At 44.6% G+C, this 27,716-nt stretch overlaps 1 protein-coding gene across 1 annotated transcript in view; it reads right to left on the minus strand.

The window, feature by feature from the left end:
• Positions 1-6,564: 6,564 nt before the first annotated feature.
• The window catches only part of NLRP5 (NLR family pyrin domain containing 5), a 42,499-nt gene continuing 21,347 nt past the window's right edge, over positions 6,565-27,716 (minus strand). Inside the window, exons 4-12 of the mRNA XM_088800721.1 lie at positions 25,309-26,902; positions 24,518-24,688; positions 22,733-22,900; positions 19,763-19,933; positions 16,104-16,274; positions 13,916-14,086; positions 11,502-11,672; positions 8,701-8,871; positions 6,565-7,055 (exon numbers count right to left, since the gene is read on the minus strand). Of these exons, the coding sequence (XP_088656847.1) occupies positions 6,923-7,055; positions 8,701-8,871; positions 11,502-11,672; positions 13,916-14,086; positions 16,104-16,274; positions 19,763-19,933; positions 22,733-22,900; positions 24,518-24,688; positions 25,309-26,902 (2,921 nt within the window). The 3' untranslated portion in view covers positions 6,565-6,922. The remainder of the gene's footprint in view (positions 7,056-8,700; positions 8,872-11,501; positions 11,673-13,915; positions 14,087-16,103; positions 16,275-19,762; positions 19,934-22,732; positions 22,901-24,517; positions 24,689-25,308; positions 26,903-27,716) is intronic.

Genomic DNA, 27,716 nt, shown 5'->3' on the forward strand with positions numbered 1-27,716 from the left:
ATTGCTCTTTCTGATGGAGTCAGAAAGTTCTTGTAGAGTTCTTTCATTTCTTTTAAGTCTCAAGTCTCTTTCTTCTTCTATCTGTGTCATTTCCAGGTTTCTATCTTCGATGTCACTGATTCTTTCCTCCATCTGGTCAACTCTACTACCTAAGCTGGTTATTTCATTCTTAATTTCTTCTATTGAGTTCTTAATCTCCAGAAATTCTATTTGGTTCTTTTTTAAAATTTCAATCTCTTTCGTAAAATGCTCATGCTGTTCTTTGATTGAGTTTCTGAGTTCATTTAACTGCCTATCTGTGTTTTCTTGTATCTCGTTGAGTTTTTTCAGAACCGCAATCTTGAATTCTCTGTCATTTAAGTCACATATTTCTGTATCTTTAAGTGCCTTCTCTGGAGATTTTTCACTTTCTTTCTGAGCTAGCTTGTTGCCTTGGTTATTCATGGCGATTACCGGTTTACTATTTCTCTTCCTAGACATCTACAGGAGTGACTTCTGCAACAGGTTGATAGGAAGAGGTCTTTCTTTTGTTTTCCAGTACTTGTTGGTAGAATGTTTTATTATTTCTCCAACTGCAATTTATTTTTCTTCTCCCACACGGTAATGCTGTTTTCTCTGCACTATTCCTGCTTCTCACACAATGGGGGGATTCCCTGGGAGACGGGCTTCTCCTCTGTTAATAGTTCGTCTAGGTCACAGGGCGCAGTGTCCCGGTGGGTGTGCGGAGAGCTTTTGATGTTCCAAAGCTCTTCCAGCTCCTGATTCAGAGCCCGTATGTTTCAGCAGTTCTGTTTACTCCTGCAGGGATCCGCCCAGATAGGTGGGGTCAGGGGCGGGGTGAGTTGTGAGAGGTGGCCCAGAGCAATGGTGGCGACCACCACCACAGCCGGTCCTGCTTCCACAGCTCCCCCCCCTTGCCGGAACTAGTTGGGCTGTGAATTTGTGTCTGCGGTTCACAGTTCTCAAAACAGCAAATTTTCTGTTGTTTTGATCTGACACTGCTACTGTTTCGCTTCTAGCACCGGGCAGGTGGGGGCGGGGCGAGCTCTGGGAGGGGAGGGAGGGGGCGGCTAGTCTCAGTGCCTAAGGCTCCGTTCTCTGCTCGGCAGTGAGGGCTTAAACCACCGTTTTCAGCCTTCTTCCCTCAGTCTTTTCTCCGAGGTCTCTGCCGTGAGCGTTGGGTTCAGCCGTGTTATATTCTGTCCCCTCAGCCCTGTGGAGCCCTGGCGGAGCCCTAGCAGTCCGAGTTCTTCCCTCTCCCGCAGCTGTAGTGGTTCCGGGAAGCAGCGATCTCGGAGCACTGAGCTGGGTCTGCGTCCTGCGCCCGCGCACCTCCGTCTCCGCACTTCTCCCTTTCCTCCTCCCCCCGCTGGCGCGAATTCCCACCTGTAGGTGATTTCAGTCGGTAGTGGGCCTCTTCGTCTTGCCTTTCTGCTGTGCAGGTAGTGCTTTGTGGAGTTTTTGTTGTTCGATTCTTTGTAAATTCCAGGGGAGCTTTACAGAGGCTCACCTCACGCCGCCATTTTTCCGGAAGAGTCCCAATGCATCTTGAGTTTCCCTTTTAGCTGGTACAGTTGGTTCTGGAGGCCAAGGATTTTGACTTTGGGACAAACACTCCATATTGTAACTGGAAAAGGCAAATACTGGTTCCAATGCAAATTCCACGTCATTTTATATAAGTGACCAGAGCACCCACGGAGTTTGGTATTTGTAGGTGTTTGTGTCCTGCAGCCAATGCCCCATGGATGCTGAGGGACAACTGTGTTTTTATGTACATGTTCATACTTGCATGGGTGTCTGTGTCTCTGTGTATTTGTGTGTGTGTGTGTGTGTGTGTTAGTGTTATAATCCATTAATCTTTTCCTTTCCACTTAACTCCCAAAGAATTTTGGATGGGAGTGGGTTGTTTCTGGCCCGGTCCATTTCATCTCCTCTCCTGCCTGGTGGACAAAAGTCTATCCATGAATCCCCGCCTCCCCATACCTCTGGGGCAAGTCCTTCAGCACCGCGGACAGAGCCCAACTGCTGCGTCTTGGTGACAGAGCTCAGCTTCATTCCCACTCAGCACCTTTAAGGTTTGCAACTGTCTCACGAGGGGGCATTATCCCCATTTCACAGACAGGGAAACAGGCTTAGGGGAGGCTCCGTATTGCCTGCAGCCTCTCAAGCTACTAAGTAGCAGAGCTTACGAGTCTGAATCAAATGCCCCCACTCACGCTGGTCTAGACTGCATGGAACACTTGAGGGACTGCTGCGGCCACCAGCTGGCAAAGCAAACAGTCTATTTTGGTGGATAAAGTCATTATGATGGATGGGGGCTATGCTAAGCTCAGGAATTGATATGACTGGTCACAAATTAGACTCAAAAAGAATAGATAACTTGGAGGAAAAGCTTACTTTCTGAGACTCTTATATTGATTCCCATATTCCTCATTCCTCTCCCTACATTATCCTTTGAGATACTCAGTGCATGCACAAGTGCCTTTTAAAATTAATCTTTCAAGCAGAATGTACCATGTGTGCTGTTCTGCCATGTGTATGTATCTGTGTATCTGTGTGTATCTATCATGTATCTATCAATCCTTGTTATTTCTAATCTATGTATCCTTTTATCTATAAATCTGTGTATGTATATCTATCCTTGTCTCTATATGTGTATGTTTCTATGTATCTTCTACCTATCCTTGTATCTATGTATCCATGTATCTATCTATCCTTGTATCTGTGTATATGTATCTATCGGGGGTGCCAAAAAATGTATACACATGACTTGTATTCATCTTTTGTTATTGGCATATATTATTACAATTTTAATAGTTTTTTCCTTTCTTAAAGTGTATACATTTTTTGGCATCCTTTAATTACCATCTATCTATACATATATGGCTATCTATCATCTATGTGTGTATGTATCTATGTTCTCATCTGCTTTATCATCTATGTATCTATCTACAGATATATCTATGTCTATTACCTATCATGTATGTATGTATGTATCTATATATCGTCTATCCATCATTTATACATCTATCATGTATCTATCATCTCTCTTATCTATCTGTCTATCTATCTATCTATCTATCTATCTATCTATCTATCTATCTATCTATCTATATCAAGATTGTTCCAGAGAGGCACATATACATCGTCTTATTTCCTTTAATATTTTCCAAACGTTTCATTGTGGATAAATTTTCCTTACCTAGTCCCAGTCTGATGCACAGTTAGATTGTCTCCAGTCTTGTGCTACTATATCAAGGCTACAGGAAATCTCTTCATTCCTATGCTGGCATCCAGGAGCTGCATGAAGGGGTGTGCATTTGAATTCTGACAGATAAGGCCTCTCCCTGGAGATTAGACTGACTGTGTCCCCAACAGTGTCTGCGGTGACTGCCTCTGCATGCCCTCCACACGTGAGGGTTTTGAGATGGCTGATACCTGAGAGACTCTGGGAAGGGAGATACACTGTAACGCACGTCTACTACATGCCTGGCACTTCATGGATATCATCTTGCCTGATCTTCACACTAATGCTGTGACGTAGGAACTGCTCCCTCTTGTGCAGAGGGAGAAGCAGCCTCAAAGAGGTGACATAGAGACACTGGGTTTTGGCCACTGGGTTCTGCCACACACAGTATAGACATAGCTGGATTTTGTTAATTTGTTAAGTGAAGCACTTGTCCAACATCTGTTCAGTACCGTCATTACCAACAGGATAAAAACACTGCTCAGAACCCCATCTTCTTCTGAAGCTTCTCTGTCCAGCCGCCTGGTCCCGGACCTCCGTGGTCTCTCTCTCCTCAGCTGCGTTCACTGCTGTTGGTTAATCCAGAACGGCTTGGCGGCAGCCTTCTGTGTGACGACTCCATGGCCGATGCAGGCTAGAATTGCTCGCTGAAACCTGGCGAGGTAATAGCTCCTAGTCTAGAGCTTCCTTGGGGGTGGGGTGAGAGGTGGGAGCCTCTAGAAAAACGCTGGTCTCTGCTGCCACCGTCTGGATTCTTGAGAATAGCACATGTCTGTGAAATGAAAAGACTGGCTCCAGAATGAGGAGCAGTGAATTTGTGGTCTCCGTAGTTTTGCCTTTTCTAGAATGTCATATAGTTGAAATCACCTAGTGTGTAGCCTTTGCAGATTGGCTTCTTTCACTTAGTCATATGCAGCTAAGTTTCCTCCGTGTTTCGTCATGCTTTCATAGCTCATTTCTTTCTTTAAGCAATGAATAGTATTCTATTGTCTGAATTGACCACAGTGTATTTATCCGCTCACCTCCTGAAGGGCACCTTGTTTGTTTCTGAGTTTGGGCAATTATGGATAATAAAGCTACACTCTTGTGTGTCTAGTAAGCAGTTGTCCCTTCTATGAAAGAAGCAAGAAGTGGCTGGCACCCTCAGCACTGTATGCTCATGTAGGGTTGCCTGTGAGCCAGTCCGTCCAGTGGGGTGCAGGAAAAGCTGCTCGCGGGGCTTCTGAGGGAGGTTTCCCCACTGCATGTAGGACAGCAGGCGGGGGGACTGTGCCCCACAGGTAACATCTGGCAATGTCTGAAGTCACGCCTGGGGGCTGTGCTCCTGGGATGTAACGGGCAGAAGCAGCCAGGTTTGCTGCTCAACATCCTACATGCACAGCACTGCTCCTTCCGCGGCAGCAGACGCTTAGCTGGCCCCAAACGCCAGCAGTGCCGAATCGGGACCTGTGAGCACCTAATTTCTCCTCGATCTTATCTTTATAAAGATAAGAATGATGCTCTACTGTCACCTAGTGAGCACCAGCAGAAGTTCAATGGCTTCACACGAACATAAACTCTGCACTTTCCCCATCTGCAAAGTGTACAGAGTGGGTAGAGGTGAATTCTTATCATATGACATGGGGAAAAGGGTCCTACTGGAGAAAATGACAAGTGAAGAGCCCAGAGTCATCAAGGAGGCAGCTTCTCCCCACCCTAAGTCTCCACCCCATGGACAGAGGTACCAGGTCAATGCAATACTGCTGGGATCGCTAAGGGTTGCCCTCCAGGAGAGGGTCCCTGTCGTCTTGGGCTCTGCCTCCCCTGTGCAATTGTAGAGATAAATGTGCATGCAGGCACTGGGCAATTGGGACATAAGCACCCGACACTCAGACTGTAAATCTCAGTGCTTTGGGAGATAGTCTGAGAACCTCAGTCGCCAGGTGAAAGGACCCCTGTTCCCATGGGAGGAGGGGCATGGAGGATCTCCAGACCCAGTCCGTTTGCTGTCAGGTGGAACCTCTCCAATGACTTCCTACTGTGCTTAGAATAACCCCAGTCCTTGGGGTGCTGTCCCCTGTCCTCATGTGATCTGGGTCACATCCCTCTCTGCCATGTTCCAGGTGCCCCTCTCCTCATATCCTGGCTCCAACCTCAGGGCCTTTGCACCAGCTGTCCCTGTGCCCTCACACCCTTCCTACGTGGTGAACTCCTCCTTGATATTCAGGTTCTGCTAAAACATTACTTCTTGTATCAGCCAGGGTTCTCTAGAGAAACAAGACCAATAGGATATATAACAAATAAGATCTATAATAAAATACAACAAAACCTATTCACAGCATGTACCTGTGTTTATTATGAGGAATTATTTATTATGAGTGATGATGGCGGCTGAGTCTCACGACCTGCCATCTGCAAGCAGGAAAGCCAGTGGTGCAATTCAATCTGAATCAATCACGTCACACAACACACGTCCCATTGGTTTAATGGACAAGCCTGGTATAATGTGAACTAATTCTTCCAGAACACGTAAGTGTTTAAAAGGTATTTCTGCAAAGAAACTACAGATTGAAGATAATGCTAATAACATAAGGCCCAGTAGACTACGGGGCTGATAATTCTCCTACGCCTGCCATCAACCTTTCCTCAGCCACACACAAGGACGAGGGAGGCTGGCCAATCACCGTCTAATTTGATCTGACAGAGAACAAGCCTAAAAAATGTTCAGGTGTGGAAAATGGTGCTTGAATTTGAAGATCAAATGAGTTCATTTATAGGTAAGTGCTTAGAAAAGAGCCTGGCACACAAGAAGGGCTGTGTATTACCTATCATCGTCATGGATTAGATAATACATATAAGAAATAATAAAAGTACCTAGTGGTAAGAATGCAAGAGTTTCCCAACCTCTGGGAAGAGATTGTTTTGTAGCCATGGTAACAAGTAGCTCCCCAAACAGGTTTAAACCCATTCAGTGGATCCAAAACAGCTTCCCTCAAACAGCCTTTATAAGCCAACCAATGATTCAACTTAAGCTTCTGAAATTCAACCAATTAGCAAAGATCCACTTTGATGAACACACCTGTTAGTGCCAGTCAGTCTCACCTGAGTAACTATGTGTCAACTCACCTGTCATCAATCCCTAAATTCCGTGTTTCCCCCAAGGTCCTACCTACATAAGATCAGAGAAATGGTGGTAGACCAGTTATATTTGACTGCACTAACCAATACATTTGTTTATATATCAGGTTTTTGAGTGATAGTCACATCATTCTTTGATGTTCAGATATGGGCTTAAAAATTTTTTTTCAAACACCAGCAGAGTTATCAAAATTTGGGGGCCATGTGTAAGGACCTAAATCCTGCTATCTCTGCTCTTGAATCACATCCCCAATGACCAAGAAGGCCACTTGACACTTTTTCCAAATGCTCAGTATTTATTTGATTCTCTCTGAGGTAGGACAGACATTTCATAGAGAATGAGGTCCTACAACTTGACAGTCACAAGCCTACATGCAAGGGAAATACAATAAACAAATTAGACTGGACACACAAGTGTCACTACCAGCGAGGGCTTTGTGAGAATTAGAAATCATTTTCCATCTCTGAGGAAGAACTCCTGGGCACAGCTTTCCCCACAAAGACAGCTTTTAAAGTTCCTCTGCCAGAGTGGGTGTGGGTGGGGAGGGTTTCTCATCTTCAGTTTTTCCACCAATACCGGTCTTCTTCGTCAAAAGCATACCAGCCATCGCCAATCACAACCTGAGGCTTCAGTAGTTGCACCTCCTCCAGCAACTTCCTCACTTGAGCTGGATATTGCCATTTCCACAGCCTGCAGACACACGAAGAAAGGGGGAGTCATGGCTCTGGGAATTTGCTCTTACTCTTCTCCCTTCCTTCAAATTTCTGGAATCCCCCACCAATGATCCGAAAGCTCTTCTTGTTGAGGAGCTGGAGTGTGTTCCCCAGAGAGTAAAAGCAAGTCCATCCATGTAAAGGGACATTTCGATGTGTCAATACCACACCGAGCATTTGTGGGCATCTGCCCCTCACAGGAAAACTAAGAGGCAGCCATGATTAGTCATCCATCATGGTCTCGTTTCCAAGAATCAGCTTTATGCCTGGTCTTGTTGTAGGGTTTGGGGGCACAATGATGAAGAAAGCAAAGTCCCCACCCTTACACAGCTTATATTCTAGGAGAGGAGAGAGAGAAATGGGTATTCAAATAGACACATGGGGAAACCGGCTCCTGAAAGGCCGATTAGGAAAATCCAGGTCTGACTCATCTACTTCAATTACTAAGTCCCTTTTTCACAAGCTGATTTTTGTCTAAGGCTAACTGCCTCCTGAGTCATTGATACAAATATGCTCTCTTTCAACCCAAGTTTCTGCCTTTTCAGCTCATTTGCTGAAGTGATTGCTGTAATATTTCTCTTTGACCAAATCAAGATCTCCAAATCCACTGAGCTATGCTTTGCAGTCCGTCTCCCTTCCTGTCTCCGTGCCCTATCCCCCCTCAGATCCCACACTACAACCACTCTTGTGGTCTTTCTGGTTACATCCATCTGCCAAAACTTGACTCCTGTATATAGCTGCAAGCTGGACCACACAGGAGAAGACAGGGACTCAAATGGGAAATTGGCTATTGATATAAGTGCATCACAACTGACCTCAATGTGCTGCCCACCCTCACCATTTGTCAGTGCACAGTTCAGTGGTGTTGAGTACATCCGCACTGCTGTGCAGCCACAACCACCATCCGTCCCCAGAATTCTCATCTTCCCCAGCTGACACGCTGTCCCCATGAAGTACCCAGTCCCTCTCCTCCCAGCCCCTGGCACCCACCATTCTCCTTTCTATCCACTCTAGGGACCTCACGTACATAGGATTATATTTATTTGTCTTTTTATGTCTGGCTTATTTTACTCCGTATAATGTTCTTGAGGCTCATCTATGTTGCAGCATGTGTCACAATTTCCTTCCTTTGTAAGGCGAATAATATGCCATTGTATGTAGATACCACATTTCATTTATCCATTCACCCATCAGTGGACACCTGGGTTGCCTACACCTCTTGGCAGTTGTGAATAATCCTGCTTTGAACACGGGTGTGTACATATCTCTTTGAGATCCTTTCGATTCTTTTGAGTGTCTACCCAGAAGTAAAACTGTTGCCTCAGACAGGAGTTCTATTTTGAGTTTTTTGAGGATAAACATTTTATTTGTATGTTGTCCTTCTACTTTCCCAAACCCATCCCAAAGTAAGCCCCATGATAGCGACATCTTGCCTCAACCTCCCATGTCCCTGCATCCCCAGCACCCAGCACAGTGCCTGAGCATAGTGGGCCTTGTTAGTTGAATAAAAACCTAGGGGCTTAGCCAGGACCTCAACTTCTCTGATAAAGTGCTTCTCTGCCAACTAGCATGTCTGTAACAGAGGGAAGTTTGTGTCTCAGAAGACATCACCAGGGACTTACCCAACAATCTGTAGATTCGAGTTGGGATGTGCAAAGGCTGGACACAGCTTCATTATTCCTTCAGGACTGAAATTATTCCGCATCAGGTTTAGGCTGGTCAGACTCTGGTTGCAGGAGAGAGCCAAGGAGAGGGCCTCACAACAGTCAGAAGTCAAGTCACATGCCTCCAACCTGCAGGGCCAGGACCCCAAAATAACCCCCGAGAGCGATGAGCCATCCTTTTCTCTTCCGCCTGTTTGACTCCACTTTGAAGTTTCAAAAAGGAGCAGTGGGCTCCACCCTAGGGTTTCTGGGCCAGTGGTTCTAGGGAGGGGCCTGAAGTTTGCATTTCTAATGAGTTCCCAGGTGGTGCTGCTGGTTCTCACATTGAGCGCTGCTGGACCACCCAACTACAGTTGTGGAACTAATGAAAGATAAAGGTTGAGAGGGCCTCCGACTAGGGAACAAAACAAGGAACATGGAGAGAGACCCACTGAGAAAGTGGCTTGTCACCTAAAACTCAAAAGAAGAGAAGAAGGCAGCTCAGTGAATGGGGGACAGGAAGTACTGACACTTGCTTATGAAACTGCACGTCTTGTCCTTGGTGAAGGAAGGAGTGGGCGTGTCTGAGACATGGACTATGGGCTAGATGGCCAAAGTGGAGTAGAGGCAGTGGTGTGAGATGAGGCCGGACCTTTTAGGTCATGTTAAGGATTTTAGGATTTTGTCCCAAGAGCAGTGGAAAAACCAAATGGTGTTAAGTGTAATAATGGTATGGTAGCAGCGTTCTTACAGTTTAGAAATGCATGCTGAGGTATGTACGAGAGGAGCATCCAAATTGGTAACTTGCAACGAAGTAGTGTACCTGACAGATAAAATTAGCTGGTGGGTATATACTGTGCTTCCCCGAAAATAAGATCTAGCCAGACAATCAGCTCTAATGCGTCTTTTGGAGCAAAAATTAATATAACAATTATAAATTATAATTAATATAAAATTAATATAACAGTCTTATAGTAAAATAAGACTGGGTATAATATAATATAACATAATATAACATAATATATAATACTTATATTAATTTCTGCTCCAAAAGATGCATTAGAGCTGATTGTCCGGCTAGGTCTTATTTTTTGGGAAACACAGTCAGTCTTATATGTCCTAATCATTGTAGATTTTGTGTATTTGGTAATTCTCATGATAAAGAGTATGGATGGCAGCTAAGTAAGTATAGCCGTCTGTAGCTAGATGTAGAGATGGGATTGAATGAAGGTTTATTGTTATTATTGGCTTGCTACCAAAATAATATGTAAACATTTATGAAAACAGAAAATTTCCGTGAGGGAAGCTGACAGAGGCAAGGGGGCAGGGGACAGACAGATGATTACAGGCTCCCCAACATGGGTAATGTTAACCTGTGGTCATGGGAGACATGCTTCCCACTCTGTTTTGAAAGAAGGGAATGTAGGTATAGCTGTTAATTGGTTTCCTGGTAGAAGGTCGAGGACTTTCCTATTAATGGTTTTACATTGATTTGAAGAGGGTGAGATCATCTCTTAAGCTCCAGGAAGAACAGAATAGGTTAAAAAGTGTCCAGATAATGCAATTGGTTTGAAATCATTGTTTCAGGAAGAGAAGGAAGCAAGCAAACCAGAAAAACATAATGCTGGGAAGACAGAAATCTACATCAATGACGACTGACTGTACATGATACCAACGTACCCTTGTCTGTCTTTTCACTCCTGCAATTCTCAGCTACCTCAGTGAGAGGGTGGGGAGTTGGGTTTGTCCAGGCTTAGAGTATCTCTAGGTGGATGAAGGCAAGAACAGAAGACTATAGCACATGGAAGCTAAAACAGCTAAAAGGGGAGCTAGGGATGGGACATGACTGCAGAGGGAGAGTGGGAGGGACAAGACAATGGAAGTGGTGATGAGCCTGAAGAACGGAGTGTGATTTAGAGAAATGGGTCCTCCAATTAAACCCTTTGCCCAACAAAAGAGGAATACTACCCTTTCCTTCCAGTGTCACGGGGGTTGTAAATAACGTATGCATGATGCTGGCATGTGGTGGGTGCTCACAAATGGTAGCAAATACCACATTTTACAATAGTTCACAACGTCTTACAACCACTACCTCTATCTAGTTACAACATATTTTCATCCCCCCAGAAGGAAATTGGTACCCATAAGCAGCCCCTCAGGCCCCTGGAAGCCACTACTCCACTTCCTGTCTATGGATTTGCCCATCCTGATATCGCATACAAATGGAATCCTACAACATGACCTTTTGTGTTTGTCTTCTTTCACTCAGCCTCATGTTTTCAAGGTTCATCCACGTGGTAGCATGTGTCAGTGCTTTGTATCTTTTTATGGCAGAATAATATTCCACGGAATGTACCCGCACCCTGTTTTAAAAAACCTCCTTCATGATTCTGACACTGACACTAAAGTTTGAGAACCGCCAAAATCATCACTTGCTTTGTGGTTCACTTTTCTCACTGGACTGTATATTCTGCAACACCGTGATCTTTTCACCTTAGTACTTCCACCACTTAGCACTGTGTCTACCACACATGGGTTGTCCTATACACACTTCCTGAGTGTGCCAGACAGCGCTGTCAACCATATGCCATTTCACTCATTCCACATTGACAGGAGACCCGCTGGAGTTTCTGTCTCAGCCTGTTACTCTGCCAAGGTTGTGTTCTGCCCGATTGAATGGGAGCGTGAAAGTCAGAACATCATCTCTGTTCAAGCAACTTCACTCTCGGGTCCCCCTTCCTCTGAGCCCAGCCCTCAAAAGGGTGATCCCAGGACCTTACCCGAGTCTCCTCAGAGAACCCTGCCTTTGATTCAACCCCTCGCACAGTGCTGCCATCCCACCGTCACCCAGGGCATTGGCGGCAAGATCCAGGCTCCTCAGGTGTTTGCTTCTTGTGATCACAAAGGACAGCTTCTTGCAGCAAGTGACAGTGAGGTGACACTTGACCAGTCTGCAGAAAGAATATCCAGAGATTATCTTGAAGAGAGTGCTACAGTGGAACAATGTTCAGAAACATTATGGGGATTCCCTTTATTCCTTCCTAATTGGTCACATTTCTGTCCATCGCTGAAGTGCACAGGCTATGTGGCATCCTTTGGCTCAGGAGAGGGATGACAGCAGAGAGTGGGGAGTGATTGATGGGACTGGAGGTATTTTTGGAAAAAGAAATGAGCACATTAGGGCTTGCTTCCAACCTGGAAGTGGGATAAAAGTTCTCCATGGTGGAGGGGGAGAGACAGGAAACACATGGGTGAGTAGGAGTTGGTAAGGTCCCTGAGAGGGACAGAAAAGATGACAGCAGTTACTGAAATGCTAAGTAGGGTTTGGGATCCAAAAAGAGAGGAGTCTTGTGCTTCTGTTCCCAGGACACGTGGGGGAAAAAGGGGTGTGTGTGGAAATGGCCCCTGCAGTAATGACTGGGTGATTCACCTGAAATGATGGGAGCAGCTTCAGTCTCATTTCATCATGTTAGTATGCTAAGGATAGAATGGTTTCATTGGGGGACAATTCACATCAGGAATGACGAAGGACCCAGCCGTGAGGTCTCACACTTGAAGATCAGGTGGGAAGGACCATGTCTTTGATGCCAGGTGGATAAATGATGGTGATAAAGGCCACATAATCTCCTGGCGTTGAAATGCAATCCCAAAGAAATGGCACCCCCAATTGACTAAGCTTAAGTTTCTATACCATGCTGAAGTAGGGCTTCAAATGGCAATTTCATGAAAATAGAGGAATTCATACTTGGAGGGCAGTCAGAGTTTTGTGGACTTTGATTTCAATCAATACTTTTGCTTATTTTTGGGGAGGGAGAAATCTCAAATGGTCCCATTTTTTGGTCCATTAATTCTACCTTTGTAATTGAGCATAAGAAAAATGCTACCAAGTACACAAAGGTTAATAAACATGATTAAAACATTGGACACAAGCTAAGTGTCCAGCTTTAGGGGATTTAAAAAGTTATGATGCACCATTAAACAGAATACTGTACCACGCTTTAATTACTATTATGATCTGCATACAATAGTCCCTTATCTGTGGGTTCAGTTACCCACAGTCAACCACAGGTAACATATTAAATAGAAAATTCCAGGAAGAAACAATTTATAAGTTCTAAATTATGCACTGTTTTGAGTAGTGTGATAAAATCTCACATGATCCAGCTCCATCCTGTCTGGGACGTGAAGCATCCCTTTGTCCAGCATCTTCATGCTGCGTACGCTCCCACCTGTCAGTCACTTAGTAGCCATCCAGGTTATCAGATGGACTGTCATGGTATCACAGTACTTGTGTCCAAGTGACCCTTATTTTACTTAATAATGGCCCCACAGCACAAGAGTAGTGATGCTGGCAATTCGGATATGCCACAGAGAAGCCATACAGTGCTTCCTTTAAAAGATGAGTATAGTACAATAAGATGTTGAGAGAGAGGGAGAGAGGGAGAGAGGGAGAGAGGGAGAGAGAGAGAGAGAGAGAGAGAGAGAGAGAGAGAGAGAGAGAGACCACATTCACGTAACTTGTCTTACAGTATATTGTTATAATTGTTCCATTTTAATATTATTGTTGTTAATGCTACTGTCTAATTTATAAATTAAACTATCACAGGTATGTATGTATAGGAAAATACATAGTATATATAGGGTGCAGTACTTACCACCTGTGGTTTCAAAACATCCACTGGGGGGTCTTGGAACATGTCCCCCATGGATAAGGGGGGAACGACTGTATCTTCAAAGACAGAATGTGAGATCAAAGGCAGGGTTTTGGTCCCTTGGGAGTTCTAGTCCCCCCCCCTTCTCAGTTATGATTGGTGGGGGACTACCTGAGGCTAGACATGCAAAATACTTAGAGCCCTGTGCCTGCCACCTGGTAAAAATGCTAGGATCCTTTCTTTGTAACATGTTAAATGCTACTTATGCATCCAGGAGAGGACATGTTTTGAGAAGTGAACAGGTTTTGGAGATCAAGGGTGACCTAAAACTCCATAGGTCCTGCCATGGGGTTCCGTTCAGAATAATTGCGGTCCTTCTCATACTCACTGTAGCGTCACTGTAGTGTCCACTGGACAAAATGAGACTCAGTTCACCCTGGGACTAATTTTTGGTTCCCATCTCCCTACTCATGTCTCCTGACCTTCTAGGAACCTCAGCCGCCACGATGCAGAGGTGACCCCCACAACCATGGGAAACTTACTCCAGGTCCTGGAGGTGACAAGATGGTTCCGCGATGGCCTCACACAGAAGGATCACCCCGTCATCTCCCACGGGGTTCATGCTGAGGCTCAGATGCGTCAGATGTCGGTTGCCCATAAGTGCAAGAGCAAGAAAGCCACAGCCAATGACATCCAGGTTGCATTCATTTAGTCTGTAGGGCATATGCGAGGGAAAGAGGAAGGTCACACTTGTGACTTGGTGTGACCTTGAGTAAGCCACTTCTCCTGGCCTCAGCTTGCCTCTCCTTTGGGAGGGGATTAAGTTCGTAGTTAAGAGGGTTGTTAGGCGTATGTGATGGGAGGACCTCAGAACGCTTGGCACAGCGCCTAATGCCCATGCTGGACACTAATCAAGGTCCTCTGACCTCTTCTTTTAGTTTTTCTACATATTCAGTGTATTAGCTCCCTGTTGCTGCTGGAAGAAACCACCACAGACATAGTGCCTTAGAACACATATGTCATGTTCACTCTGGAGGTCAGTCTTACTGTTAGCAGGGCTGTGTTCCTTCTGGAGACTCAAAGGGAAAACTGTTTCCTTGCCTTTTCCAGCATTTATAGGCTGCCCATATTCCTTAGGTCCTGGTCCCCAGCCAGCAGTTGCATCCCTCTGACTTCCATTATGCATCCCCTCCTCTAACTCTCCTGCCTCTTTCTTTCCCTCATAAAGACCCTGTGATGACATTGGGGCCACCCAGATAATCCAGGATCATCTCAAGATCCTTAATCACACCTGCAAAGTCCTTTTTGCCATGTAAGTTTACATAATCACAAGGAGTAGGACATGGATGTCTTCTTTTGGGGGGAGGTCATCATTCTAGCCACCGTACTCTGTATCATCCCATCACTTAGTCACCAGGGAACTTTAGAACATGTCATAAGGTAGACATGCATTAAAGTTCTATTCTTTAGCAGAATTTTGGGCTGTAGGGCTCCCATTGGTGGATTAATTGGTGAAAGGGATGAAATGACAGAAAACGTTGACAGCATGGAAGAGGAGTGACAAAAACCTCTCATTCTCAGTGTCAAGTAGGAGATTCAGGATAGAAGAGCAATCTGGCATCACACAGAGGCAGTTACAGTGGTGACACGGACACCTCATTGTACAATAAATAGCAGAGCGCAGAGCATGCTCTAGCTGTATGTCTGCTTTCCCTGCTGTTGTGTCACACAGACTTTGTGACTTTTGGCCCTGTGTCACCACTACACCCTCTGAAAATCTCATTTTTTTATTATCCAACTCCACCCTACCAGAATTTAAGCTACATAAAAATAGAGACCTCCATCTGTCTTTTATCTTTGTATCACTAACGGTTAAGAATGTTACTGGCTTAATAAATACAGTCGGTCCTCAGGATTCATGGTTGTGTTTGTGACTTTGCCTGCTTGCTAAAATTTATTGGTGACCCGCTCAAAATCAATACTCGTGGCACTCATAGTCCTTCATGAACACACACGGGAAAATCTGAGTCGCCTGTCGCACACGCTGGAGCTAAGGTTGAACCCATGTCTTACTTTTGTGAACAGTGTCCTTTTTGTGGTCCAGTTAGTGCCACATTTTCTTGCTTTTCTGTGCTTTTTTGGGGGTTGTTGATTTAATTGTTTAAAATGTAGAGCTGAAGTCCTATTCAGTATCCCAATCTCATCAAGGCCATGATGTGTTGTGTGGAGAAAATACGTGTGTTATATACATAAGCTTCACTGGGGCATGAGTCCCACTGCTGCTGGCCACCAGCTCAATACCAACGGACCAACAGTCCATCAGAAGAGGGCGTTTTTAAACAGAACCACACAAAACAAGGTGAGGTATTGACCCGTTGAGGAAAATGTGAGCAGAGGCTACAGGAAACTCATCGTCCATTTCCCCCAGGGACCACGGTTCAACATCAGTAACTCAATGCTCTCTGTGACTTTATAGGATACAGCTAACTGCCACAAATCATGAGAACCCACCCTACGTGGGTGAGTGACGACCTCCTTCTGTAAGAAAATGCAAATGCAGAGCTAGCATTTTCCAAGGAAGTGTGAGATATAGGAGGTGACCAGTCGGGACAGCATGTAGCACACAGCAGGTCACTTCCTTCTGACTATTTCTGCACTCCCAACTCTGAGGGGGCACACACTATTTGTCACCAAGCTATGAAGTCCTCACAGGGAACTGAGTTGACTCACATCAGCCTCCGTAGGGCACAGCTGAAAAGTTTTAAGGCACGACACAACAGATTCACACCTTCACTGCCCAGGTTGTTGGTCGACAGGTACAAGTGTGTTAATCTCTGGTTGCTGATGAGGGCCGAGGCCAGATCCTGGCAGCCGGCAGCTGTCAGGCCACAGTCTCCCAGTCTGCAAGAAGCCCCAGAAAAGATGATGAGGCCTCAAAGGGGCATCTCTGCCTCCCTTGCAAGGGAGAGAAAGAAACGTCATCCCCATAGCTCACATGCCCTTGCAGGTATAGGATGAAGTCACATCATATCTGCATTTAACTTGGGAGCTCAAAACCAGTGCTTCAATCCAACAATAACACTCTAAATAGACTGGGTGATTACATCTGTGTCCACCAAGGGAAACATCCGGGCAGCGTAATTCTGCTGTTTGGTTGTTTCTGCTCCCCACATGTACTGTGCAGTAAGGTTTTTGCTGAGATGAGTGACCTTCCTATTTAGAAGTACCTACGTTTAATACGTCATGACCCTTACATGTAAACAAGACAGTCCACCCGTTTCTCAAAGCTTAAGAAGCAATTGTACTTGAAAATAAGAGTTTAATAGTACCTCTCTCATGGGGTTGTGACAAAGTGAAGTGAAATGACACATCTAAAGTGCTTAAAGCAGTGCACTGCTTATAGCAAACACTTACTCCATATTGATGGTGATTTCTTTCAGTAAAGGAAGAAATGCTGGTTGGATTGGACTTGAAAGGGATCAGGATATGACATCCCAAAATATGCCACCTAATATTATTTTGAGTTGATGGCAATGGAGAAAAAGCAGAAGCACGGAAGAGCTGCCATCCCCCTATCTGCCTACAAGCAGGACACAAATTTCCCTTGGGGAGGTGTTCCCCCCTCTCCTGTACCAGGAAGAGGACAAAGACCTTCATCACTAGAGATGGAGATGAGTCTTGATATAACCCTTACCTACCATTAATTTTCCCCATATACTTCCCAGCCACCTTCTCACAATTTATCTGCCATAGAAGCCCAAATACCCCTTTTCTTTGTCTAGTCACTTCTCGACAATTTATTGCCGTTTGTTAAAATGGTATAAAGCTCCTGAGTCTAACCACTTCAATGGATTTTTTACTTCCTTTCTGTGAAGTCCCCATGCACTTAAAAAAGAAAACACCAATAAATTTGTGTGCTCTTTCTCCCGTTAATTTTTCTACTGTCAGTTTAATTTGCATGCTCAGACACAGAACCTAAGAGGGTAGGTGAAAAGGGTTTGTTTGTTTGTTTTTTTAAGCCTCTCCTATAGTCTGATGGAGAGAAGATACGTTGGCTTCTACTATTTATCACCTTCTACAAAGGGTGATTTGTATTATTTGGTTTTCAACTTTTGCTGTGACTTTAGGACCAAACTCCCACTGAAGGACGGATGCTATAGCCATGGCATGCTTTGGAAGTGTGGAGAGAAACAACCTTGCCCAGACTGTAGGACACCAAGGAGAAAATCCGCAGGTAATAGATGAGTTCTAATACTGCAGGTATCACTCTCCCTGACTTTAGCTTGTACTACAGGGCTACAATAATCAAAACAGCCCGGTATTGGCAGAAAAACAGACACATAGACCAATGGAATAGAATTGAGAACCCAGAAATAAAACCACATAAATATGGACAGATAATTTTTGACAAAGAAGCAAAAAACATACAATGGAGAAAAGACAGCCTCTTCAATAAATGATGCTGGGAGAATTGGATAGCCACATGCAAAAGAATGAAACTGGACTGCTATTTGTCACCATGTACCAAAATTAATTCAAAATGGATCAAAGACTTAAGCATAAGACCTGACACAATAAACTGCATAGAAGAAAACATAGGTACTAAACTTATGGACCTTGGGTTCAAAGAGCATTTTATGAATTTGGCTCCAAAGGCAAGGGAAGTAAAAGCTGAAATAAATGAATGGGACTATACGAAACTTAAAAGCTTCTGCACAGCAAAAGAAACCATCGACAAAATAAAGAGGCAACCAACTGAATGGGAGAAGATTTTTGCAAACAGTGCCTCCGATAAGGGGCTAGTATCCAAAATATACAAGGAACTCATGCAACTCAACAACAAAAAAACAAACAACCCAATTGAAAAATGGGCAGAGGACCTGAAGAGACATTTCTCCAAAGAGGACATACAAATGGCAAATAGACATATGAAAAACTGCTCAACATCACTAATCATCAGAGAAATGCAAATAAAAACCACAATGAGATATCACCTCACCCCAGTCAGAATGGCTATCATCAACAAGACAAATAGTAACAAGTGTTGGAGAGGCTGTGGAGAAAAAGGAACCCTCAGACACTGTTGGTGGGAATGCAGACTGGTGCAGCCGTTATGGAAGGCAGTGTGGAGGTTCCTCAAAAAATTACGAATAGAATTGCCATATGACCCAGCAATCCCTCTCCTGGGTATCCACCCAAAAAATCTGAAAACATTTAGAGATAAAGACGCGTGTGCTCCAATGTTCATTGCAGCTTTGTTTACAGTGGCCAAGACATGGAAACAACCAAAATGTCCTTCGAGAGATGAATGGATAAAGAAGTTGTGGTATATATACACAATGGAATAGTATTTGGCGGTAAGAAAAGATGATATAGGAACATTTGTGACAACATGGCTGGATCTTGAGAGTATGATGCTAAGCGAAATACGTCAGACGGAAAAAGCAGAGAACCATATGATTTCACTGATATGTGGTATATAAACCAAAAACAAGAAAAGAACAAGACAAACAAATGAGAAACAAAAGCTCATACACACAGACAATAGTTTAGTGGTTACCAGAGGGTAAGGGGGGTGGGGGGTGGGAGATGAGGGTAAGGGGGATCAAATATATGGTGATGGAAGGAGAACTGACTCTGGGTGGTGAACACACAATGGGATTTATAGATGATGTAATACAGAATTGTACACCTGAAATCTATGTAATTTTACTAACAATTGTCACCCCAGTAAATAAGTAAGTAAATAAATAAAATAGATGAGTTCCTGAAGTGTCGCACAGGAGCTCATATTTTTGCTGTGCCTTTCACTCCCTGTGCGACCTTAGACAAGAGACTTCTTGTCGTCTTCCGCATTGCTTTCCCTATCAGCCAATGGGATGAAAAGAGTTCCTACCTGGTGGGTTGTTTGTGCAGGTGATGTTACTGGGAACAGAACACTTAGCACAGGGCCTGACACTCCACAACGCCACAGATGGCTCTAACCACAAGCCTATGACTCTGGGATTTGGCATTGCTGAACTTTCCAGTGTATAATACAGCATTGTCAATTATAATCAGAATGCTGTACATTGAGCCCCAGAACTTATCTATAACCTTTGATCCACACCCCCATTTCCCCCACCCCCAGCCCCTGGTAACCACCCTTCTCCTCTCTGTTTCTACAAGTCTGGCTGCTGCCCTCATCTATTATATCAGTTTAGAACTCAGTAGGAAAGACACAGATGTTATTTATTGGGTCTTTCTCAAACCTCAACATTGGGGCACTCCCATGAGGTTACAACTGCCACTCTGACCCTTGGCTCATGCATCTGTTAATTTCCCTCCCCCGTTACCTGGATGACCTGAGTTAAGACAAGATAATCCTGACGAAAGGAAGCACAACTCACAGCAGCTTCTTCAGGGTGCACTGCGAGACCTTCAAGGCGTCACAGAGAGGTGTGGCGCCCTGGTGCGTCACCTTATTTCCTGTGAGGCTGAGAGATTTCAGTCTGGTGGCTGTAACCAGGATTTGGGAGATGAGCAGACAACAGGTGTGGGTTAACCCACAGTGATCCAACCTGCAGATGCAGATACGGACGACGTGAAACGTATCCTCATCTGCCCCCAAAGGCAACCCACTTCCCCTTACTCACCACATGCCAGCCACTCTGGCCATTCTGCTGATTCCCGGCTTCCGAGACACTGCTTGCTCCCGCCCTCAGGGTCTGAGCACTTGTACCTCATTTGCAACATCCCTCCTCATCCCCAACCCCAAGTCTATCTGTGGAACTATTTTTCATTCAGATCTCCTGAATGTTACCTCTTCCGAGTAAGCCGGTCTCACTACCTTAAACTGTGACAGCCCCACCCCACCCCACCCCACTCCACTCTACTATCTCCAGCATTATTTTATTCACAGTAACGATCACCAGCAAACATTTTCTATATTTCTATGTATACTTTTTTTTTTTTTTTATGGAGGGCGCAGCTCACAGTGGCCCATGTGGGGATCAAACCATCAATCTTAGTGCTACCAGCACCATGCTGTAACCAACTGAGCTAACTGGCCAACCCTGCACTTGTTTTTTTCATTGAAATATATCTGACAAATAACATTGTGTAAGTTTAATGGATAAATATGTGGATTTGATACATTTAGATACTGTAATGTGATTGTCATTGTAGCAATAGCTAGCTCCTCGATCATGTCACATAAGTATCATTTCTTTTTTGTGGTGAGAATAATTAAAGTCTAGCCTTTTAGGAGAACAGGAAGTGATTTCCTCTGCAAAGAAAGCCCAGGAAATCCCTTCCTCCAGGGAATCCTTCTCAAGCTCTTTTTGCTTGCTTTCCAATGGGCAAACACTTTAAGTATTTTTCAGTTAGTATAGACAGTTCATCTCAGCACAAAACTTTTATATTCCTTTTGCTTACAGAACATAGAAGCTTTGCAAAGACAGTTCTAAGTGTTTATACATATTTGTATAGTATACTCAGCTTTATGCAACTATTTCTCCCCAAAATTTATGTAAATTAAAACATAATTGAGTACAAAAAAAAGAAGATCTAGTCTCTTAGTAAGTTTTATGTGTATAATCCAATGTTGTTGTCTGTAACCGTTATACTGTGCATTAGATCCCCAGGACCTACGTATGTACCTAGTAGTTGCAAGTTTGTAGTCTAACATATTGCCCCTGGTAACCACCATTTTACTGTTTGTATGAATTCAGCTGTTTTAGAGTCCACATGTAAGTGAGATCCTACAGTATTTGTCTTCCTTTGTCTGAATATCTCCCTTAGCATGATGCCCTTAAGTTCCATCCATGTTGCTGCAAATGGCAGGACTTCCTTCTTTCTCATGGCTGAATAATTACTTGCAGTAATTCTTTGTCTATCTTCCTCCCTAGAACGTAACCTCCATGAGGGAGGGGATCTAGCTTGCCTTGCTGCCTGCTGTATCATTAGCAACTACAATAGTGCCGGGTACACAGTGGGCACTCAAGTGTTTGCTGAAAGGTGCAGTCTCCCGAGAAAACTGGCAATGCTTATGAAAGCTGAATGTGTGTCTACCCTACGACCCCTCTACCCAATTCTCCCCCAGAGTACATTCCCAAGGTCTGCCATGTCAGGGTGCCATTGTGCTGGGAGCGTCACACTGAACCCAAGCTCATTGCACTGTGGTACAACTGTACCACAGACAGTTGGCAGCAGCTTCCTCCTCATTCCCAGAGGCAGTTGCCAAACCTACCTGGTGTGGGGCAAACACCTATGCATTCCAGCCTGCAAGGACTCCTGTGCTTTGGCTGACTTCCTTGGGTTACGTTCTTAAAAGTGAAGCTCATGAGTTACAGAGCAAACGCATGCAGGGTGCAAAGCAAATCACTCTTCCACACTTGCTGTGTGTCCATGGACACAGCTCAAGACAGAGCTCGCCTTCTGGGTCTCACAGCCTGAGCACCCATAGGACTGTCTTCAGACCCAGCCAGTCTAAGCGATAAAACACAGGCCCGGATGTACAAAACTGTGGTGATAGCCCCAAACTGGAAATGACCACAATGTCCCTGGACAGGTGAATGGTCACACCAACTGTACCACCCAACAGTACTCAGCAATAAGAAGGAACACACTATGGATACAAAAAAATTGGCTTGTATCCACTCAAAGGCACCTGCTGAGTGAAAAAAGCCAATTATAATGGTGATGACGAATTGTATGACTCCACTTTGACAGTGTGGTCAAAATGACAAAATTATAGTGATGGAAAACATGAGTTATCACCATGGGTTGGGGGGGTAGGTGGGAGGCTGTGGCTGGGAAAGGATAACACAAGAGCGACGGCAGTTCCGTGTCTTGGTTGCAGTGTGGTTTCATGAATCCATACACATTCACATTTTATGTGACAAAATGACATAGAATGATGTGTAACTATTACATTGTTTTGTACACCTGAAACTAATAATAATAATAATAGTAATAGTAATAAATGACACAGAATGACATACATGTCCTGGTTTTGACGTCATACTATAGTTATGTAGGACATAACCATTGGGAGAAACTGGCTGCAGGGTACTTGTGACCTCCCTGATTTTTTTTTAAATCTCTATCTATGAAACATTGAAAGTTACCTTTTTACTGTAGTAAAATATACATCACATAAAATTTAGCACCTTCCCCATTTTTAAGCATATAATTCAGTGACATCAAGTCGCCCACTGTTGTACGACCATCGCCACCATCCATCTTTAGACTTCATCATTCTCCTAACTATCTGTAATATTTTTGCAACTTGCTGTGAATTATTTCAAAATAAAAAACTGGAAACAAACAACAAAAAACCTGAAATTAAAAATGCGAAAACCATTCCCAGGACTTACCTCAAAGACTCCAACATACAACTTGGGTGTCGTAGTGCTTCACGCACCATCCCCATATCCTCGTCCTTCAGGCGAGTGCCTTCCAAGTTCAAGTATTTAATACTATGGTTGATGATGACAGTCCTCCAGAGATGTTGGAGACCAAAGGTAATTCGTGCACTTTTAAATCTACAAACCAGAAACAAGAAAATATGAATCAGATACTGGCGACATTTACTTGTGCCCTAATTTTTCCTTTTCATGCTTTTCCCATTCCAACTCTCATCCCTCTCACTATTTGTGTTTACTTAATTTTAAAGCAACAAATACTAAGTCACCTATGATGCAGCAGACACTGGGAAGAGAGCATTAAATGATGCTAATGTTCGTACTCTCATGGAGCGTCATCTAGTGGGGGAGACACTCAACAAAGAGTTGGAAAAACAATTAGGCTTAAGAAAAAATTATGGTAAATGAACAAAGCAGAAACAAGTCACAGATACAGAAGACATTTTGATGGTTGCCAAATGGAGGGTGGGGTTTGGGGGACAGGGTGAAAAAGGGGAAGGGAATAAGATGTACAAATTGCCAGTTATAAAAACAGTCACAGGGCTGTAAAGTACAGCACAGGGAATATAGTCAATAATATTGTAATAACTATGGATGGTGCCAGGTGGGGACTAGATTTATGGGGTGGGGGGGATCACTTCGTAAGGTATATAAATGTTTAGCCACTACACTGTACTCCTGAAACTAATTAAGAATAGGAAAGAACTGCACACAGTTATGTGGCCCAGTTCAAGTTGAAGAAAAAAGTCAAATGTAAGAACAACATGTATACCGTGATACCATTTTGATTAAAAAAAATTCATACGCCATGGAAAATGTATGTGATGTGAAAGGAGTTAATTAGGGAAATAGGAAATTGAAGAGGCATCAAACAATTTACTTAACACCCTTTGTTCATTCCTAAATCTCTTTGCCATTATCATGTATTGCTGTTGTATTACAAATACAGTGATGATACTTGGATTAAAGCAAATTACAGGCTGTAATATGAGTTTAAAACAGGGACAGTTAGTGGGGAGAGGGTCCCAAGGGAAAAGCATTCATCTAACAGCTGACAGAGGAGTTAACATTGGTGTAAGCCTTACAGTGAAAAGGGCATTACTCATAACGCTGGGCTCACCAAGATCCTTGGCGCAGCCCAGTTTAAGGAAAGTACTTAGAGAAGATATAGAAAAGGCAGGAATAAGATGTTTGCAACCAAGAACGTGACTTGCTCCAGTCTTGGGTGTCACGTGTGCTTCTCTTGGTCTTGGAGGAGAGAGCAAATAATAAAATCTTTGTCTGATTTGGACCTAGCACTTCATCTCCTACTCTAGGTGAGCACCCTGGGGTCTACAACAGACCCAGAAACTCATTAGGTGTTCAAATATTTGCTACTCTATGAATTAGCCTAAAAGCACTAAGGACTGACATAAAGCCTCCTGTAAATCGTGCCCTTTGATCTTGCCATTGCCTCACGCTTACCGTTAGCCTGAAATGAGCTCCCCTCACCTTTTTCCTATTAACTAACTGCTATTCATCCTTCAAAAGCCAGAGTAAATGAACCCACCTCAGTAATCCCTTCACAATGTCTTCAGTCAGTCCCCATCCTGTGCTTTTGGGAACTTGGTTCCTGCACCTCCCACAGCACTTATCCCTTCTGATTACATGTTATAGGTTGGTCTTCTCTCAGTTGGTGGGAGAGGAGAGCTGTGACAGCCATGCAAAGGGGCATGTACAGGGGCTGGAAAGACTTACATCAGATTCTGTATTTTACAGGTTGGCTGTCTGAGCTTGATGCACAGGGTCCTCATTGCACACTCGTTCAGGATGCTGCCACTTAGGTCTAGCTGTCGTAGGTTTGGGTGGGTGCTGAGCACCAAGCAAAGATTTTCCCACCAGTCGTCAACCAGGACCTTGGTCTGCATCCTACATTGGAGAAGGAAACAAACATCTGCTTCACAGGGGGGATATTCACACAAGCCAGTTGCAAGAATGTCCGAGTCGAGAGATCAGTGTATCAGGGCGAGACTGGAATGGCCTTAGAAGCTCGGAGGCCAGTTTAGTGGCATCACTTTGTGCTCTGCACGAGCACTCGCATATCCACCCTGCATCTTGAGTGTTTGGTACGCCAGGGGATACAGTAAGATGATTTTGAGCCACCGGCTTTCAAATCAGACTTATGCTTAAATTCTAGCTCCCCCTTGAATACTAAATGGTGCAGCCACTATGGAAAACAGTATGGAGGTTCCTCAAAAAATTAAAAATAGAACTACCTTATGACCCAGTGATCCCTTATACAAAAGAATTGAAATCAGGATCTTAAGAGATATTCGTACTCTATTCGCAATATCTAAGATATGGAAATAACCTCAATTTCCATTAATGGATGAATGGATAAAGAAAATGATACACACATATGAAAAATGGTGGCTCTGTCAGGTCATAGATATGCTAATTAGCTTGATTGTAGCACTTATTTCATTATATCAAAGCACCAATACCTCCACAAAGATGGAAAGAATAAAACTACAGAGGAGGGTGCTCACCCTTGTGGAATCATGGGCCATGCCTCAGTGACCTCATCTTCTGAGAAGATCTCTCTGACATCCATCTGAATTTTCCATAAATACTGGCAGTGCTGGAGACAGTAGGAAGATACTAGTAAGTCCATTCGCCGGTTAATTGAAAGCCATACTGCTTGGAAACTGTTCAATGCTAAGCGAACAAACTCTTCGTCCTGAGTCTCAAAAAGACAGTAGAAGCAGTCCAGGAACTCTAGAGGGCTGGTGGTGTGGGCCTGTTGACCTAACAGACAGATCCAGTGGAGAAGTGCCTGTTTCACCACTGCGGGGATGGGACACCCCAGCAGATTTTCCAGAACCCTCATCACCTCCTTGTTCACCAGGCCAAACAAGAAACGCTTCACTTGCAGCAAGTGGGCATTGATGCTGATTTGTTTGAGTTCCATTAAAGTCCTTATATTCTCCACGAACAGAGGGTGGGGCTCCCACTCTCTTTCCAATCCTTCTAGAATGTAGTACAAAGCAGCACAGAACTCTTGGAGGCTGGGGTGGCGGAACGTGTAACATCTCTCACTGGGGCCATCTGGGAGAAGGATGTCCATGTGAAAGAGGGCACAGAGCTCCGATGGGGTCAGTCCATGAACGCGCAGGTCATTGCCGTAAAACACAAACTTGGTACCCCACACCCCTTCCACGGCCATCCGGCAGACGGCCTTCAGGACAGCTCTTTCTTCCAGGCTGAGACAGCACCCGAAGGCATCTCGAGGGGTGAGCTGATGGGCCACAAATGTGACATACAAGCCCGTGAGGATTTGGCAAGTATGTGGCAGGCTCTTCCCTGACGCCTCTTGCATCTGGAGAGCCTGGCAGATAAGCGACCACACGACGGAGACCTGGCACTTGCCAAACAGCTGGTCATTGTCCACCACCGAGTGCAACACTTGAATTTTCTGATGCTCATTCTTCACGTGCTCCAGGAATAGCTGAGTCCTCCTTTCCATTGACATTCCTTCAACTAAGAGGTAACGGGGAGACATGACCACAGCTTGGAGAGTTTCCATGCCCACGTCTGTGACGGTGACGATGAGGGACGCCTCCGGGAGGAGGACCTTCTTCAGCAGACTGCGCATCAGGACAGACACGGGCTGCTTCTCCGCCCAGTCGTCACAGAGATGCATGTCATCCTCTTTGAAGGCAACGTCCAGGTCATCGAAACCGTCCACCACAAACAGGAGCCTTTCTGGTTGAGACAGGATGTCCATCACGGGCACCAGGGAATCTGGCCACTCCCTGGAAATTAACTCCATAAAACTGCTCTCCTTCCTGGACTGGATCTCTCCAGCGTGGAGAAAGAAGGCGTAGGAGAACAAGCTGGGGTACAGGTCCCCTCGGGCCCAGTGCAGCAGGACCGTCCGGGCCAAAACTGACTTGCCGACGCCTGACTCTCCGTGCACCACCACAGTGCGGGGCCGAAAGCCGCACTGGTCTGGGGTGAACGCGCCACACAGCATGTGCATTTGCAGACAGTCAGAGGCCAGGGTTTTTAAATCATGGTGTGCATCCGACATCATGGCAAATTTTGTCATCACGTGAGCCTTGTAGTGCCATTCGTCACCTCCTAACTCAGGTAGGGAAGGGGAGAAAAAAACCAGGAAGCAGAATTTGGAGATAGTCTGGACTTCAGTCTACATAGGTACCTGGGAGCTCTGTTTGCTCCCAGCAACACACGGATAGCTGCAACTCTCGTTCCTCCATTCGACCACATCCTCTAACACTTGTGGACTTTCTACAAAAGAGCTCTATTTGTCCCTTTAACCCGATTTCTCTCTTTAGCACTTAATACCTGACACGTTGCAATTTTGTCTGCTTATGGTGTGTCTCCCCCAGTAGACTCTATGCAGGGACGTCTACATTTGCTGTTGTATCTTGGTATTTATAACAGTCCCTGGCGTCCTGCAGACATGCAAGTGTTTGTTCAGTGAATAATTACTCCAATGCTGGTATGAGGTCTGTGAAAGACAGAGGAGCACGGGGGAACTGAGGACATGTACGCCATGGCCTAGATCTGTAGGACCAGCGTGCATCTCCAGGCCCATCCAGTAGGTCCAGGCTACAATGGAGAAACACCTCCATGGGATGGACACAGAAAGGCAAGCATAGCCCTAGAAGTTAGATCCTGTTGGGGGTCCCAAGCTCTATCCTGCAGTGTCTTTCTGATTTGGAACATGTTGCCTCACTCTCTGGGCCTCAGCTTCCCCACTTCTGCAATGACATTAACATCCTCTTGAAAGGGTTGTGATAAATATTTAAGAAAGGATGTGCATTATTTTAGCACAGGACTTGGCAAAAATGGTCACTGGCTACTATTGTCATTACAAACCATAATTCTTTTCAAAAATTAAAAAAATGTTCAATTACTTGACATTCAATAT

The sequence above is a fragment of the Rhinolophus sinicus genome, chromosome 8 (genome assembly GCF_057876585.1).
Source record: "Rhinolophus sinicus isolate RSI-liver-muscle chromosome 8, RSI-T2T, whole genome shotgun sequence".
Lineage (NCBI taxonomy): Eukaryota > Metazoa > Chordata > Mammalia > Chiroptera > Rhinolophidae > Rhinolophus > Rhinolophus sinicus.